This window comes from Prinia subflava, chromosome 21 (genome assembly GCF_021018805.1).
Source record: "Prinia subflava isolate CZ2003 ecotype Zambia chromosome 21, Cam_Psub_1.2, whole genome shotgun sequence".
NCBI classification, from domain to species: domain Eukaryota; kingdom Metazoa; phylum Chordata; class Aves; order Passeriformes; family Cisticolidae; genus Prinia; species Prinia subflava.
This window is the reverse complement of record NC_086267.1, coordinates 5,070,755-5,088,621: the sequence shown is the minus strand read 5'-3', so window position 1 is coordinate 5,088,621 and position 17,867 is coordinate 5,070,755. Positions and strand designations below refer to the sequence as shown.

The 17,867-nt window shown below is 47.7% G+C and overlaps 1 protein-coding gene across 2 annotated transcripts; it reads right to left on the bottom strand.

Annotated features, from left to right (window-relative positions):
• Nucleotides 1-28: 28 nt before the first annotated feature.
• Nucleotides 29-17,420, bottom strand: PANK4 (pantothenate kinase 4 (inactive)). Of its 2 annotated transcripts, XM_063417222.1 has the most exons (19): nt 17,256-17,417; nt 14,491-14,573; nt 13,833-14,041; nt 12,224-12,407; nt 11,604-11,696; nt 11,114-11,267; nt 10,219-10,400; nt 8,754-8,835; nt 7,539-7,639; nt 6,742-6,897; nt 5,820-5,932; nt 5,232-5,319; nt 4,664-4,815; nt 4,186-4,241; nt 3,658-3,707; nt 2,397-2,504; nt 2,138-2,238; nt 1,589-1,657; nt 29-540 (listed from the first exon to the last, which is right to left on the bottom strand). In XM_063417222.1, exons 1-19 carry the CDS (start codon nt 17,371-17,373, stop codon nt 327-329), a joined length of 2,313 nt encoding a protein of 770 aa, XP_063273292.1. In that variant the 5' UTR covers nt 17,374-17,417; the 3' UTR covers nt 29-326. The 2 variants fall into 2 exon arrangements, with proteins under 2 accessions (XP_063273292.1, XP_063273293.1); XM_063417223.1 differs by lacking the exons at nt 29-540; nt 1,589-1,657; nt 2,138-2,238 and adding an exon at nt 2,847-2,938 and having other exon boundaries at nt 2,449-2,467; nt 17,256-17,420.
• Between the last annotated feature and the right edge of the window lie 447 nt (nt 17,421-17,867).

Here is a 17,867-nt window from a genome sequence, read left to right as displayed (position 1 = left end):
CAGAGTAGGCAGAGATGTATAAAAAAGGTTTCATTGACATTTAAATATATTTCTATATGAATGTCTCACAGAACAAAAAAATAAAGTCTTTTCATCACAAATACTGCAGCATTAAAATAAACACTTACCAAAATAAACAATGAGTGATATACATATATATATTTGAGTGTGTAGACTATAGAGTGAATCATATTGTCGCTTTTTAAGTCACAAAAGCACAATATAAATACGGAATTTCCTGTGAACTCTTGTCCCTGTTGTAATAAAAATACATTCTTTACAGTTAAAGTAAAACTAGTGCAAGTCCATCGGCCGTGCCAGCTCCATCATTTACAGGGCACTTCGTACTTGAAGATGACGCTGAAGATTTTGCCCCCGAGGCGGTCGGCGAGCCACGAGTTCTTGATGACGGCCAGCTTGAGGCTCTCGCAGCGCAGCACGGCGTAGTAGTTGGTGTGGATGGCCCTGCCCATGCCCTCGATGACCACCAGGTCCGTCTGCCGCTCCCGCACCAGCACGGCCAGGCCCTGGTCCAGGCGGCTGCAACACAGCGCGGTCAGAGCGGCCTCGCTGTGGACACAGCTCGGCCACCACTGTGGCCACACCATGGCCACAGCTCGGCCACACCATGGCCACAGCTCGGCCATGTCATGGCCACCACCATGGCCACAGCTCGGCCACACCATGGCCACAGCTCGGCCACAGCTCGGTCACAGCTTGGCCACCACCATGGCCACACCTCGGCCATGTCATGGTCACACTGTGGCCACAGCTCAGCCATGCCATGGTCACACTGCAGCCACAGCTCGACCATGCCATAGCCACCACCCTGGCCACAGCTCGGCCACACCATGGCCATACTGTGGCCACAGCTTGGCCACCACTGTGGCCACCACCATGGCTACAACTCGGCCACAGCTTGGCCACCACCATTGCCACAGCTCGGCCACCATCATGGCCATGACCCTGGCCCCACTGCAGCCACAGCTTGGTCATCACCAGGGCCACAGCTTGACCACACCATGGTCACACTGTGGCCACAGCTCGGCCATCACTGTGGCCACATTTCAGACACACCTTGGCCATCACTGTGGCCACACCATGGCCACACCTCAGTCACACCTGCCCCAAGCTGCCAGCTGGAATTCTGCATGGAGTCACTGGTGCCAGCAAACAGCAGCACCTGGAAGCCAAGGGCATTGACTGAAATGTTTAAATGCACCCAGTTTAGGATTTTTTCATGGGTAAGTGCTGTCTCCAATAGAGGAACTGATCAGAAGGAAATGGGTTGAACAAGGTGAAGAGATGCTTCTGTCCCAGGGGGTTTTGGCCAGCTGCAGGCTCTGACATCAGCCATACCCTGACCTGCTCTGACCCAGCTGTGTCCTGAACACAGACACCTCACTAAGAGCCAAAAGCTGTAAGGCCTGAGCAGTGTCACAAGTTGTAAATCCACACTAAGCACCTCCTAATGGGTGTGCAGAAGTGATTCCCAGTAGGAAAGGTGGCTGGGATGCTCCACAGCCAAACCTTTGACCCCCCTGCAGCTGGGGGACACAAGGCCCACAGTGGCACTTTGCCCACGTACCTCAGATCCAGGCACGGAGAACTGGAGCCCGTCTGAACCAACAGCAGCTTCTCATCCCTCAGTGCAGAGCTGTTTAAAAAGATAAAAAAATAAACAGCTGCTTCAGCAGGGTCTTGTACATCTGGGAATAAGTCAGAGAAGCAGGAATATGGAAGTATCTTTTGCAAAGGTTTCCTTTGCTGCAGGGACTTCACCAGGAAACACAATGTTTCCTTGAGCACAAGGATTGCTCAGTCAGCCCTGCATCCTCTCCTGGGGACATTCTGTGTGTGACACAGAATTCATGGATTCACAGGATTCATGGATTTGCCTCTATTAGCATAGAAAATTCCTGGTAGAGCAGCTGGAGTGCTTGTCAAGACACAACAAGAAATATAACTACGGCTGTGCCAGAAAGACCCAATTTCTCAATTTTTCACTTTTATAAAAGCAAGTGCTCTGCCCTGGGCTGAGGCTGCAGGTCACAGATGCTGCTGAGGATGGAAATGCCAAGGCAGGCAGTGCCCAGGCTGTGCTCTGCCCAGGGAGGGTGGCAGGCGTGGTGCTTACTGGATCACGGGGTCCATGGCCGCGATGCGCTCGGTCACGATCAGGGACTCGCTGTAGGTGACGTCGTTGAGGGCAGGGCCAGAGTTACAGGCCAAAATCACCTGGGGGGAAGGTGCCAGGAGAGGGCACAGAGTCAGGCTCTGCCATTCCAGGTGCTTGGATTATTCCCAGTTTGGCAGAGAAGCGTCCTGCTGGTGGGCAGTGACACCTTCCAGCAGTTACCAGAACTCCACAGGAATGCACAAGGAAAGCCACTCACCTCTGTCCCTCTAGAAAGGAGCTCTCGGACAAAAGGAAAGACTCCTAAAATTATGTCTATCCCACTGTTATCTGCGAAAATTAAGGCACATTTATGAGGGGGACCTTCCTGCAAGAGAAAACCAATGCATTCAGGATGGAGCACCACTCACCTCAGGGAAGTTTGTTATTCACAGCTACTCCTCCAAACCCCCACATTTCACACCCTCAAACACTTGAGCCTTTGGGTCTGGATTGCAGCAAACTCCCAGCACACACCAGTGACAGACAGGAGGAATGGGGCTCCTGATGGTGTCTTTGCACAGGGGTTTAAAACAGCCTCAATTCCTGTGCTGTGTTTGAGACTGGGCTCTCTAACTCCAGCAATAAAACCTCCACTGCCAGCTCAAGCCAGGCCTAACTCCAGAGTCAGGCTGTGATCCTGAACGTGCTGAGTGCCAGCTGGACCTACCTTGGAGGGTGTTTTAAGCCAGCCTGGTGCTGGCTGAACAGGAATCCCTTCTGCCAGGAAAGGGCAGGATGGACTGTGGGGGCAGTGACATCCTAAAATGAAAAGATAGTGCCTATTCTCCATTAACCTCTTCATTTGTTCTCAACCTGGTGTTATGAAACTTAGTTCACTCCAGTTCATACCAGCAGAAGAACTGAAAAATGCTTAATTCCTAATAAAAACTGACAGGACAGTGCCTGTAGTTCCCTAATTATCCCTGTTACACAAGATTAGCTGGTGCTTTGTTTTAGGATGGAGCATGTAATGATTTGCCATAGCCTGCTCATCCCCAACCTTTAGGCTGCCATTTCCAACAGAGAGATTTACACCAAGACACAAAAGCTTTTTAATTAATCTTAATTAAATGGTAAAAGAGATCACATGGGGAAAGAAAAAAAAAAAAGCTTTGCTAATTGGTAAGTTCATTACTTCCAGCAAGCTCCCACATTAATGCCAGTTTTAGGTTGGCTACTCAGGGAGGAACAACTCAAACACTGCATTTGGCTCAGGTTTTTAAATTCAGGGGTCTGGGTGTATGGAAATAAGAGCCCTGATAATGAGGGGAGGCTCTGGAGCAGCTCTGAGAGCAGCTGGGCTCCAGTGGGAATTCTGGGAAGCAGCTTGGGAAATAACCACGTTCTAGAGTAACTCCTTTACTCCTTTCTTTATGGGATTACTGAGATTTGTTCTGGGCTGTCTGAACAAAGTTTTATTCAAACCCCACGATTACTCTAATGATTAAAGTGTTTAATTAGTGGGTTTAGGGCCTTACCTTCAGTCGCTCCAGCCACTGGCTGTAGGAATCTTCCAACCAGGGACGTTCTGTGGCACAGACAGAGCAGTGTCAGCATTTCTTATCAGCAGCCACTAACCCTTATCAGCAGTCACTCTGCACATGGTACAAGCAGGAGGTTCATGCTGCACTCACTGAAACATTGAAGCTTTTGAGCTCGAGTTTGGAATGTTAAATGTGTGGGTTCACAGAGTTCCTGAGCTCTCTGTTATGGGAATGGCTCCATGAGAGTGGGGCTGAAGTGGAATTTTCACACTGCAGCTCTGGAGTGGTGTGAGTTGGGTCCTGGCAGGGACACTGTTCCCTGGCAGGGACACAACAATGAGTGACCAGCTCAGTGTTTGAGGACAGAGTCTGCAGGTTTCATTCCCTTGGAGCATTACCCAAACTCTGGGTCTGCATTTAGATAACCCTGATGAGTCCTAATGACTCCTTGTTATCTGGGCAGCAGAACCCCCACAAACATTCCCACTCCATTCCCTCATGAGCATCCAGATCTCCCCTTACCTTGGAGCTTTGACTTGGCCTCTTCAAACCCAAACTGTGGCTCAGACTCCAGGACACTGGAACAGGAGAGAAACAAAGGGCACAAACGTCAACACCTCCATCTCACATCAGTGGAATTCAAACATCTCTTTAACTGCTGCCCAGCAATTTTACTGCGCTGCTTATACTGGGGGACCCAAGACTGGGAAATTTATTTTGTGATCATGTTAAAAACAAAAGGTTCATCAGGACATTAAATCAGAGTTGTGATGCTAAAAGAAAACAGCCCCAGCAATGTTTGCAGGAGTAGGGTACAGGGAAAAAAAGACATTTTTGGGTCTGCAAACCAACATAAAATGTAATGACTTAAACCAGCTGCAGGGTGCAACAGTGCTGTACAAAGGCTGACGGGGAGATTGAGGAACTTTATTTTAAAAAAAAAAGCCCAAACTGGCCATTCTGTAGCTTAAAGGGTGCTGTTAAAGGCTGTAACACCTACTCTGAAACTGCCTTTGCTCCCCAGTCAAAGACATTCCCTGCCAGAAGTCCTTTCACCAGTGCAAACTGCCTCTCCTCCCAGCCCAGGGAATCCAGGGACTCGATCACGCTCTGGAAACACTTTAAGGCTATTCCATTTTCTTTCTGCTTTACCTGTAAGACAGACAGGAAACATCACATTTACAGACCAACACTTCTTACCCAGCCTTGGCTGTCTCAGTCCCAAGGCCAGCTCAAGCATGTCCTCTGTGTTCATGGACCAACCAAGTGACAAAAATCAACCACAGAGGAGGGAATTAGAGCAGGGTCTGGGGGCAGCCACCACACTCTGCTCAGGAGCAGGGCTGCCACCAAGACTGGCACCTCAGGGCTGCCAAGCAACTGAAGCTGGTTTGGTATTTTTGGTTATCATTATCCTCACCAGGAGCCTGTTCAGGTGAAGGGGTTTATGTCCCATTCCCCAGTGCTGTTTCTCCTCCCCCAGTGCAGGAATTGGTTCATAATCCTTCCCTCTGAGCCATCCATCACTTGTACACTTTCAGAGTATTGGAAAAGTGTCTTGAACTCACCTTGGAATAAGGATCTGGAAAATTGAACTCGTTCAAACAGTGTTCCCTTGTATCCAAGAGACTTCTGACTGTTAAGGTACCATATGCACTTTAAAAAGGGAGAAGGGGGAAAAATCAATTACTTCAAACAGAAAAAGTTATTTTTTCCCTCTGTTTCCTCTGGAAGTCACAGCCCCTCACATAAGCACTGAAGCTGGAAGTCACAGGTGCTAAACCCTGGCTGTACAATAAGATTATTGAATAGACAATAAGAATCTACAATAAAATTATTTACTGTAGATTCAGTAATCTTAAATCTACAATAAGAATACAGGGAGGGAGAATGTTCAGAATTAACTTGCTGCTATTTTAAATAACCATGTAGAAATTTTTAATAACAAATTTTCTGCCAAGATAGAATTTTTTTGCTCAACTCCAACACATGAAATCCAAAATCTCTGTGCAGAGGATCTGATGTTTGATACTTGCCTGAGCCTTCAGCCTACTTGGCTTTGTTTGCTCTGCTTCACAACCTGGTTAGGTTTGCATGGGTTTTCACTGCTCAACAGAAGCAGCAAGTGATGCAAAAGGGAAAACAAAAACACTTACAAGGGCTGCTGCCTGAGAGTCTGGAGCTTGTTCCAGTATTTCTGCCGGAATTTCTCAGCTCTCTCCTGGGCATCCACAGAGTCTGGCTGACTGGCTGCAGCTCGCTTTGCCACCTGGCAGAGAAATGAGGCAACGCTGGAGTTACCAAATTAACTCTTCCTCCTTGTAACTGATGTGAAGTTCAGTGTGAGCAATAACCCCTCCATCTGCCTCCCTGTTCTGTGCCTGCAGCCTGGCTGCTCCCTCCCACACAGCACCTCCCAGCCTCCCTTCATTCCAAACAGTAAACAACAATTTCAATGTCTCTGTTCATCCCAGAAGATTTAAAGTTTGTTTTCCAGACTGTACCGTCAGAAATTAAGCACAAGTTCTGACTGCTTAGAGGAGGGGAGAAAAATAACAAGGCACATCCACTAAAGGAGAAACAGGCAGCAATGTAACGGTGCACATCGACCCCTTGTGTTCTCTTTTTGTTTACTCCACTGAACTGCCTGAATTTGTTTCAGTGCAGAAACAGTAACTCGTGTCTGGTTCAGTTTGCTCTTCCCATGGAGAGGTGTCTGGAGAGGTTCCTCCCACAGGAGGGACAACCCAAGGATCTCTGGCCTCTGCTTGTGTAACTGTCCTGCTTGCAGCTCTGCACAGAGAGGCCCAAGTGGCATTAAAGAGAGAAAATGCTTTGAAAACACCTTTCAGAAGCTAAAAAAAACCACCACAGAAGAACATTTCTGCCTTTGAAGGGGTCAAGCCCTTCCTTAAGAGGACTGGGACAATGTCAGGTGCCTCTGTTACAGGGAAAGAGGAGCTGCACTTCCAGAGGGGTGGCACAGCAGGAATATTTTACAGGACAAACATGCTGCTTCAAAGAAGGTTTGTCTCCTAAATTTCACTCACACAGGACTCACAGTTTTGTGACACTTACCCCATCCAGTGCCTCCTCAAAGCAGGTGAGCCAGTATTTCCTGGCCATAGCATCATCTGTGAGGTCAACAGTGTCTGGGATATAGGTGGAGGGGTCTTTCAGCAGTGGCAGGTTAACAAGTGGTCTCTCCAATCTGTCCATTTCCAGCATGTCAAACTAGGGGAGAAAGGAGAGAGATGGATTAGAACTCACTCCGTAATTAATTCACAAGGAATTAAATTAGCACAAGGGCTGCAGAAGTCCAGCCACAGTTAAGACTGACAGATTTGCAGACTATTATAGGTCATCATAAATAATCCAGTTCCCTCTGTGGATTATTTTATCCATGGCCACCCTATAGACAGAAATTATCCAGTGTAAAAATAATCCACTGTGAAATCAGAATTGCTGTACTGTCAGTGACTTTAAGAAGTGACTGAGCTTGTGCTCTTCCATCCAATCTTGTATTTGTCTTCTCATAGGAAGCAAATTAACACTGCTGAAAGACGGCGGAACATTAAATTCCAAATTCTGAGGTATTTCAGCTGCAGCAAAATCCAGCTGCTCCAGAGAAAGAGACAAACATTCCCCTCACTTTGGTGAAGGAGAGTAAGGTAAAGTAGCAGCCAGTCTGTTTTATGAAGCATTCCATCCAACACCACACAGGACACCAGTAAACACCACAGACACCAGACTGGTCACTTCTCTGGGAAGCAGAAGCCTCAGGGGCAAGAAGAAACCAGCTGGAGAATCATCACCTGTGTCCAGGTCAGCACTGCTAAGAGAACACACACAGGTCTAGAAAAGACAGCACATACTGTACCACTCCGTGTTCTCTGCATGGGGTAAACATCGGGGGATGTGCTCATGAGCCCAGAACTCCCAGCATAATTCTCTCCCCAGCTGTACTGGTTTGGATCTAGAAAAGAGAAAGACACAGACACACATAATCTGAAAATACAACTGAGAATACTCCCGTGAGTGAGTCTAGAGCCAGCATCCCTCTGAGCAGTGCTGCACTACACAAGCCAGCTCCCCCTTGTCTTTAAAAGCAAACAGAATTTTTCCCTCTAACTCCCAAAAGAGATGTTTCAACCACTTAGTGAATTACCTGCTCCAAAGAGCTTCAACCTGAATGAGACAAGAGACAATTGAAGTTCTAAAATCATTCTTTTTAACCCCATTTCTTTGTCATTAATCAGCATGCTTCCAAAGCACTATCACTGAGCATTTCTTATTTCTAAATCTAGATCCATTCTTAACAAAATAGTATTACAGAACTCTCAAAGCACGATGTAAGCTTCAGAGAAACACTAAAGTTATTTCTAGATTTGCTTTATTTGAGGAAAGTTTAATGAGCTCAGATGAACAGTACATGCTGCAGAAGCAATGTCTTTAATTCCTCAGTAGCTGGTTCCTTGCCCATCTCTATCAAATGGGCAGGAAAAGAATTCCACATCCATTTTTTGGAGGTGTATATTTGATACTTACTGAGCTAAGCACCATTAGCAGCCTGTGGCTGTGCCACTGTAACCAATGTACTGCCTGGCTTGCCAGCACATCAACAGGGGAAAAGGAAAACTAAATAGGCAGAATTCCACCAAAGCACCCTGGATCCAAGGGATCTGGACAGAAGGGTCTCCTCTGTGAGGCTTTTCACTCTCAAACACAGATTGGAGATGCTGGTCTTCCTCAGTACATTAAAGGAATTCCAAACTGGCCTCTTAAAGAGGGGGAAGTTCTCCAAACCCGCATTTCCCCAGCTGGATTTAGAGCTGTGACTGCTCTTGGCAGAAGTGCAGAGAAGAGAAAAGCCCAGTCCTGCTGCCTTCTCAAAGGTGAGCAGGAAATCCAGCGAGAAATTAAGATGTCCCTGCCAGAATGTATAAAACCAAAGCCCAGCATCTGTGTTTATTAGTGCCAAATGGATTTATTTAGGCAACAGCTTACATGCAGCCTCTTAAGAGAAACTTGGACAGTACACTGACATTTCAGAACACAGCATATACAGAACAGAGCAGTGCTGTACTTACTGTCTTGTTCAGCTCCTTTTAAAAATGCCCCAATGGCTCCCAGGTAGCCTTCATGTCTCAGGAACAATGCCTGAACCTCTCCCTGCCACAATATGAAACATTGCAATTGGATGGTCCCTGAGGGCTAACAGGCACTTCTTTTGTCACTAGTTTCACACTTTAATTTAATAGAAACAACTAGAAGATGGTAATAGTCATTTGTGCTACATTCTCACACATTCAGCAAGTTTAATGGTGCTTCTGGAACAGCTCGAGGAGGAACTGCTCACACACACCATTCCCCAGTTATCACACAGCTAGAAAACACCCATGCACCAGTGGTGTGTGCTCCACGGCCTTCCCTGGAAAACACCACTGCATCATTCCATGAATATTCAACTCCTCTTGCTTCAGCAGGCTGGAAATGCAAGGTGATTGCCAAGGTAAGCTGGGCCACTGCAGCCAGCACTGCTCATGGTCTTTATTTCACTGCACTGCCCTTCAACACCACGCAGACACTGTGCATTACCCACAGGCAAGCATTTCCCCCATCCAAATAATTTGATTATTAATGCAAAATACAGGAAGGCTGAGAAGGAAAACCCTCCATCCTCACAGCAGAACCCCTCAGCTTTCCTAAGGTGGGTGAGACACCAAGGAATTCAGCAGTGAGTGTGGGAAGAGCTCACCCTGAGGGGAGCTACAGGGACACAGCAGCTCCAGCTCAAAGGGAGATTTGGATTTGAATCCCTGGCAAAGGGTCTCTTACAACAACCTAAAGCTGTAGTTTTGCAACAGCTTTCTTGGAACTCAGCAAGTTTTACAGAAAGGGACAACAATGGTGAAATAAAGAGGGGGAAAAGCAGCACACAGGAGTCTCTTACATGAAGCACTGAGATGAGAAAAAATGGTGTCATCTGCTCTATAAAATTCCCAAAGTGCAGGGCTAATCTACCTGTCACAACCATTAACGAGCTTGTGGATTGGACCCTTTTCCTAGTCAAAAATCTTCAGGATTTTCCACAGCTTTCAAAACCTGCAAAGAACTTCAGCTTGGTCGACCTGGGGTTTGATTTTGTCTTTAATAACAAAACCCCACTGATGCCAACTGTCTCAGCAGAACAACCCCACACTGCATGGCCTGGGGGTGGAAAGATGCAAATCAGCAAGAGGAATTGAATAATGATGGTGACTTATCTAAGAACACAGTGGAAACTCATTACTTGGAGCTACAAGACAGACTGTCAATCAAAAAATAATAATAAAAGAGAGAGAGGGAGGTAGGGAGAGAGAAAAAGGGCCAGACACAACTCCCAGGCATTTCACATTGATTTCACCCCTCCCACAACACAACCCTGCCTTACCTACCTAAGGAGCAGCCTTCTAAGCTTACTTCATGTGCAAATTCATTTATTAAGGTATCCCAACAGCCTAGAAAAATACCTAAAATGTGACTTTGCTGTAGGGAACCCTGTGTTTTCCTTACCTTGGAGAAGAAGTTGATGCTGTAGGTTATTGTGCGCATGGTGACGGGGTGGCCCCGGATAAAGAACCCTCCAAAATAGATTTTATTCAGGTTGTGCAGTTTGGCATGGAGGCAGGCCAGCTGACCAATGTCATTGCTGATCATGTGGAGCAAACTTTTGGCCATATCTTCTTTGGAAAACTCTGGAAGGGCAGGAAGAATAAAGCAAATTACACACACACACTGAGGAAGCTCCAGTGGACTGTGCTTTGCTAACTGAGCCTGGAGGTGGGGGAAGAAAAATCAAGAAAAAGTTGGGGTTGGAGCAGTTTTCCTTGTGTGGAGAAGAAAAGTGTTACCTCCAAGAAAAACCTCACACATAAAATGTACTTCTGATAAGGAGGAGTGTGATTTGATTGAAGACACCAGGAAAAAAAACCTCACTAAGCCTATGTGAAACATTTCTTGAAAAAAAAACCATTCCTGGATGACAGGAATTACTTTTTCTCTCTAGGAACCACGGGTGAGGGTTCACCCATCCCTCTTGGCCTGAGCAGCACTGCAAGTATTCCATTAAGATACTGCAAATAAACTGCAAATTGTAGTAAATCACTGCCAAAGGGCCTTTCTGGAGCCCAGAAAGCCACATCTATTTCCCACAAGAATGAATTAACCCCAGGCTAACCAGACAGCTGTTTTTTTAATTTTCTCTTGGCTTAGGCAATCCCAAACTGAAAATTGAAATGTCTGCTTATAACGCAGTACTGTATAATATTTTTAATCAATATTGTGCAGGCAAAACACAAGATCATGAAAGAAGCTGGTGATTATTTTCAGCTCTACTTGTTAGATCAGTATAAAGTTGATTCCCAAGAGCCAGAGGACATGTTTGTGTAGATCTTTTTTATCCCAGTACCTTTGTCTGCTGTGGTGGACTTCCCAAAGCTGCTGGCAATGAGGTTCCCACTGAGGCCCAGGGTCTGGTAGGCACCTCCATACACGTCCTTCACCAGCATGTCCACGTTGGTGTGCTGGCCCTTGGAGGCCAGCTGCAGCAATTCATCAAATTTCTGAGGGGGAGAAGCAAAGTTACTACAGCTGACCTGAGCCAGAGCTCTGCAGCATCTTTACTGACCAAACCCAGAGTTAGAATGAACCCTGCCAGCCAGAGACAGGCTATTTCTAATGACAAATATGTATCCAGAGTCCCTATCTGATAGATCTTAAGTGGAGCTCCTTTAAAGATGAACACCACAATCAACCTCTTTCTTATCTGCAGATATTTTGTTGAATTTCCCCTGAAAACTAGGGTGGGTCAGCACATATAAAACAGTCAGAAGCCTCATGGCATCCCTTATCTTGGGAGTCAATTTAATCCCACCCCCTTAAAAGAGACACTTGGATACCTTTGTTTTGGTGAGCAGAGCTCCAAGACCCCAGAAGGTTCCCCCTCCAATTGAGCTGCCCCCAATCCATTCAAATTTGTCTTCTGATTCTACCTGTGAAACAAACAAGGCAGATTGATTTAGAAAGTCCTGTTATAATGTTTAACACAGGTTTAAATGGCAGAGTGTGCAGGGTTTTGGAACAGTGGAATCAGTGGAGATGGAATCCTTCCACTGTGGAAATGGCAGGTGAGAAGGGCACGTTGCACATACACCACAAGCAATTTTGGAATCTTTCTATTTAATTCTTGGCAAATAATGCTAAATATAGACATTAAACTTAGTCTCTTCAATAGTGTGACAAAACAAACATCAAAAATCACTTTGATCTGACAGCTTTTGTCCTCATCAGGTAATGTAACCACTTCTAAAAACATAAAATCAAATGTAATTTATAAAGAATTAGCGAATGGAAAAGCATTCATAACTCTGCAATTAACAGAAATAAACTTTTTAAAAAGGCAGAATTTTCTTTTTAAACCTTGCATTAACCAAGAAGAAACAAGTACAATTCTGAACCAGTGAGAAGTTTCAGATCACTTTTGTTAAATCTCCAAGGAAGCGTTTTGGCCACCACTCACCTTCACTATGGAGACCCCTGAGCCAATGTTCACCAGCAGGTACGGGAAAATGTTGGGGTGGTTTGTCTGGAACCGGAATTCCGTGTCTGAATCCTTCTGGTAAGCAAACACCTCGTGGGGGATGTTCCTCAGCACAAAGTTACACCCCTTAATTAGGCAGGTCATTACATCTTCTTTATCGACTCTGAGGGGGAGGGAAAAAGGCTTAAATAAATGTCCCAGCCCTCCTGATAAGGCAGTTTGCTTTTGGAGCAGCAGTTTGCAGTCTGCACTGACTTTGCAGAGTTTTCACACCATGTGGCACAAGCCCAGCTCCCTGGAAACTCGAAACCTCCGTCTGCACGTGGTCTGGTGCTCCCCTGCCATGCCAGAATTCCAGCCTGGAGTTCTGTTACACGGTAACTTTAATCCTGTTGTCATTCCAAATAATCCTGTTTGCTTGTTTACACTGCTCTTTCCTGCCCTGCTCCTTTCATGGTCTGTGCACCCCTGCCATAAAGTAGGTCAGGAAGCTTAGCTGGAAATGAACCTCAGAAAACAATTTCCCAACATGGAATAATTAATTGTCTGTTGCTGTTCCCCTGCCTCCTAATGAAGCACAAAAGGCCCCTCAACATTTCAGCACTTGTTTATCATAGATTAAAGGGAGGAGCCTACAACTGGGATTAGCAAATACAGAAAAAGAGACTTCTCACAAGAGTAGCAGGATTGACAAAGGACATATCCCCAGTGTGGAGTCTGGGAATGTGGTACAAAACTTAGAGAAGATGATTGAGAAGTCAGCTAACACACGCTGACTTCTATGGCTCTGAACTGTAATTGATTTATGGAAATTCTTACAGGAAATATCCTGAGGCTTGGAAACAAACAAGGCACAGACTCATCTCAACTCCTACAGAATGATTTGTGTATTCAACGAGGGAGAAGCTGGTCTGGTTTGGACCTGGGGACCAACTGAGTATGTCAGAACCAAATAAAAACCAAAACCAGGTGCACCACATGAGATAAGAGAGGAAACTGCCTCCTTATCTTGATCAATTGATCGTTAGTAACAGCCAATAAGGTGCTAAAGGATGCTGGTGTGAAATAAACAGATAACAGAGTCCAGCTTATCAGGAGAAATAAGTAATTTGTAAAGGCAGTGTAAAAGATGAGCACAGGCCCTCAGGGGTTGGGGAATGTATTACACAGATCACAGCAAGAGAGGTGCCTTGAAGCTCTCCCCAGTGATGTTTAATATTGGTGTAAATTAATGTTTTTCTACCTTTACAGCATAGAAGGTGTCAATTTATAGGCACCACCATCAGTGGCTTTGATGGCTTTTGTTTCTGTATTGATAAGATGGCCTTTGATGAAACCTAGGCAGGTTTCAGTATAAGCTTTTTAGTATTTGGTGTTTGATAATGGTGTTTGAACAGTAAATTTATGAGGCTGTAAATTCATGGGGCTGCCCTTTGTTCTCCTGCAAGCCTTTGCATGAAGTTTAGGTAGGAGCTATACAATAAATGACTGTCACACGAATTACCTCTGAGCATGCCCAGGAAATGATAAAAGCTTTTGGAGTAGGTGTAAGTTAATTCTTTACAGAAGAAAAAGCAGTTCCACTTACTTCAACCCCAGCTTCTTCTCAATAAGGTCTTTGAATTTATAGGCACCACCACCCGTGGCTTTGATGACTTTTGTCTCTGTATTGACAAGATGGTCTTTGATGAAATCTAGGCAGGTTTCAATGTAAGTGTTTTCAAATTTAATGAAATGAAGTCGAGCTGTAATCTCCTCCTGAACAGATATTTCATACAAAGGTTCATTGTCTATGTCCTTTAAAAGAGAAAAGGATTTCTTAGAGAACATTCTTGCAGAAACAAGGTAAAATGCTGAACTACTGAACGTCAATACTTGTGCTTTTTTTGCCCTTGAAACTGTGTTAATGCCATTAAACATAACACCTCAAGCTATGTCAAAGAAGAATAGAGTTTCACAGGTCTTAATTCTCCTTAAGCTGAGATAATCAATTCTCCCATGCAGGAAATCCCTCTGCATGAGGAAAGTTATGTCTGCATAGGAGCAGGTTTTTTTTACAAAAGTACCACACTTATTGTCTGGAAAATAAATATTTCAAACAGTACCTGGCAATACAAACACTTCCCAAAAAGTTTTATATAGAACAAGTTATTAGATGGGTTTGGATACTATTTGTGTTCTACCCAGTCCAGAACTTCACTCCTGTGAGTCAATCACATGCAGATGATCCCTGATGGAATTCTCACCTTTCCAGAATGATCAAAAGATCTCACTCTTGCCACTTTGTGCTGTACAGTTGAGTAATAAGCCAACTTGGTTAATGAACCACCTGTTCATAAAGAGATGACAAGTTATGATTAATGCCTCACCTTGGAGCAAACAATACAAGTTATGTTTATGTCAGCTCTTGGTTCTCCAGGTCTCCTCAGTTACAGGCAGAGAGAATTAATGGAAATACACAAAGGACCTTTGTTGAGGAACTGCTTGGCCTGGTTAACCCCCAGAGCATCACCAGAGGGAAAAGCTCCATAAATTCAGTTTGTGCCCAGCTGATGTGACGTGAGGATGAGCAGTGGAAATTCTTAATTAGGAAAAGCTCCATAAATTCAGTTTGTGCCCAGCTGATGTGGCGTGAGGATGAGCAGTAGAAATTCTTAATTAGCCAGGCCAGTACATGTACTGCTGTTCTTTACCTTGTTTGGAGACTTTGTGAAACGCCCCCAAATCTGTACCAGGATTTTCTCAGCTGGTTTGCCACCACTGAGCAATGCCCCCCGTGTGCACAGAGTGTTTCAGCAGCAACACCTAAATAATCTTCTCACCCTGCTTTTAGGGACAAGTCTGCAAACTCATGGCTGGTTAGAAAATGACCCTCTGCACCGAGTAATTATTTTGCAAGATTGGTTTTGGCTTTGGGGTAAAGAATGCTCAGAGTGATGTTTCTCAAGCACACAGCAGTTGGAGATATTACCAATGTGCAAGTCTGAGCAGAGCAGCCTCATCACCCCCTTCATGCCTCCACTCTGCTCGTGGCAATAAAACTTTCAACTCTCTCCTTGAAACAGAATTCAACCCTTTGCCCTGTGTTTGCATCTGACCTGCAAAAGTGGATTTCTGGGGTTACACTGAGTAACTTCAATGTTTTCCACCACAGTGCTCCAGCTCTTAGGATAACTGTGATCCACTATTGGGTTAACATTAAAGTCCTGAAAGTAAATAAAAACCTGGCAATTAGATCCTAAATAGTGGCTAAATTCACTGCACTCTGCTGCCTAATAATAACCAAGAAATGAAGCAGCAGAGGTGAAAGATAATCCCTAGAGTGTGTAGCTTTGCCTGGGTAACAGCACTGTCAGCTCTTCCACGCTCAAATATTTTTGTTAGGAAAATATTTACAATCTGTAGGAGAAAAGTAGGCAGTTTACTCCAGGAAAATTTAAGTGAGGCCGTGGACAGACAGTTATAGCAACAAAAGCAATAAAGCTTCTCTGACCTTGGATCTGATTTCAGTGCCCCAGCCAGTGCTTTGAAGTTTCTCGTAAACAAAACCCACGGTCTGTCCTGCTAAAAGGTGAGGGCTTGGTGCTTAGTGGTGAGGGGTTGCACAGCTTTTTATGGAAAAGCTTCCCTCCACACTCCAAACTGAGGATCACAAAGCCCGTGTTGGAATGTCACGTTCTTTACACCGACAACGACACAGGTGCTGCAGGAATTCGTCCCCAGATCCACGCTATGCAGAGCCACGCTTTGTGCATTATCCCCTTCCTCTCCCAGTTTGTAAAGACTTAAATCCATTCAGAACACCAGCTGAGACATGTAACTAGGTTTTATAACTAATCCCACGGCTCTAATTCCATGCTGACCCGCACAGAGGGCCAGTTCCGGCTGTGACTTTCACAGGCACGGAACCAGCAGCTCCTGAGGGGCTGAAGTAACTGGTGATACAAGATTTTCTGTTATGGTGCAGTTTTCTTCCCTCTGTCCCTGAGCCTCCACCACACAGAGCAGTGTGCACCTGAGGAGTAATAGCTTGGTTTTCTTTTTCCCCTGGCTTTTCTCCTAACAAATCCCACTGATCTCGAGACCGTAAAACAGAAGGAAAACGCGTGAAATGGCACTTTTGGCTTAGTGGGTGTCCACACAACGACTGCTGATCCCTGCACGGGAGGAACTGGAAACAGGCTCAGCCTGTCCCTGCACGATTCCCGGCAGCGGCGCGCAGGTGTCACCCTGACGTGTGTCACCCTAGCGTGTGTCACCCTGTCACCCTGTCCCTCTGCTCAGGACGTGGGAAATCGGCGGTGGCGGGTGCTGGGGTGGGTGCACACGGCAGCGGCTGTTTCTGAGGGTGACCGAGGCAGCAGTGACAGACCCCGACCCACGCCAAGCCCCGCAGCCGCCCTGCCCTGGCCGGGCAGTGCCACAGCCACCGTCCCTGGCCTTTTTTGCTTTTTCCAGGCCGGTTTCGGGAGCTGGAGGAGCGCCCGCAGCATCCCGCGGGCCGCGGCCTGGGGCGGGGGGCGGCCGAGGGGCTTCGCACTCGGGCCTGGCGCACTGGGGCAGGGCCCGGCGCGCTCTGAGGGGGTGCAGCCGATGCCTCCCAGCCCCGCCATCCCCTGGCCGGTCCGGCCGAGCCCCTGCGCTCTCCCTCGTGCCCCCTTGGCCGCCAAGGGCAGCCCCAGCCGGGCCGCCCCGCCCGGCTCCCCGCGGCCCGTTACCCGCGCGCGGCCCGCCGGGACCTGTAGTGCCGCTCCCCGCCCGCGCCGCGCCGGCACCCATCGGCGGGACTACAACTCCCGTCGTGCCCCGCGCCGCCCCCACACCGCGCAGCCCACCGGGAGCTGTAGTGAGCCCGCGCCCACCCGCACTGGCACGCGGGTCGCAGGGGACTACACTTCCCAGCGCGCCCCGCGCGCCCGCCCGGCCCCCTGCGGGTCCCCTCCGCGGGGCCGCAGCCGCCGCCCGTTCCCCACCGTCGCCCCCTCCCCGCAGGCTCCCCCCGCTCGGTTACCGATGTCTATGGCGAAGCGCTTGGCGTTCTCCAGGTTGCGGAAGATCTCGTCGGGCGGGAGGGTGATGCTCTTGTCCAGGCTGCCGTGACCGCTGCCGCGCCCGCCCCGCTCCGCCATTTTGAAAGCGACCCGCTCCCTCCCTCACCCCGGCCTCATCGGCATGCAAATATATGCGCATAAATCTGCATGGCAACGAGGCGGAGGCGCGCGGAGCGGGCGGGGCGCGCGCGCCGGCCCCGCCCACCAGCGGGGGCGGGGCCTGAGGGACTCCGCAATGAGGGGGGCGGAGAGAGCCGGGGGGAGCGGGGGGGACAGCCCGGGGAGGGGTCGGTGACAACCCGGGGATGGGTCGGTGACATCCCGGGGAGGGGTCGGTGACAGCCCGGGGAGGGGTCGGTGACAACCCGGGGAGGGGTCAGTGACAGCCCGGGGAGGGGTCGGGGACAACCCGGGGAGGGGTCGGTGACAACCCAGGGAGGGGTCGGTGACAACCCAGGGAGGGGTCGGTGACATCCCGGGGAGGGGTCGGGGACAGCCCGGGGAGGGGTCGGTGACATCCCGGGGAGGGGTCGGTGACATCCTGGGGAGGGGTCGGTGACAGCCCGGGGAGG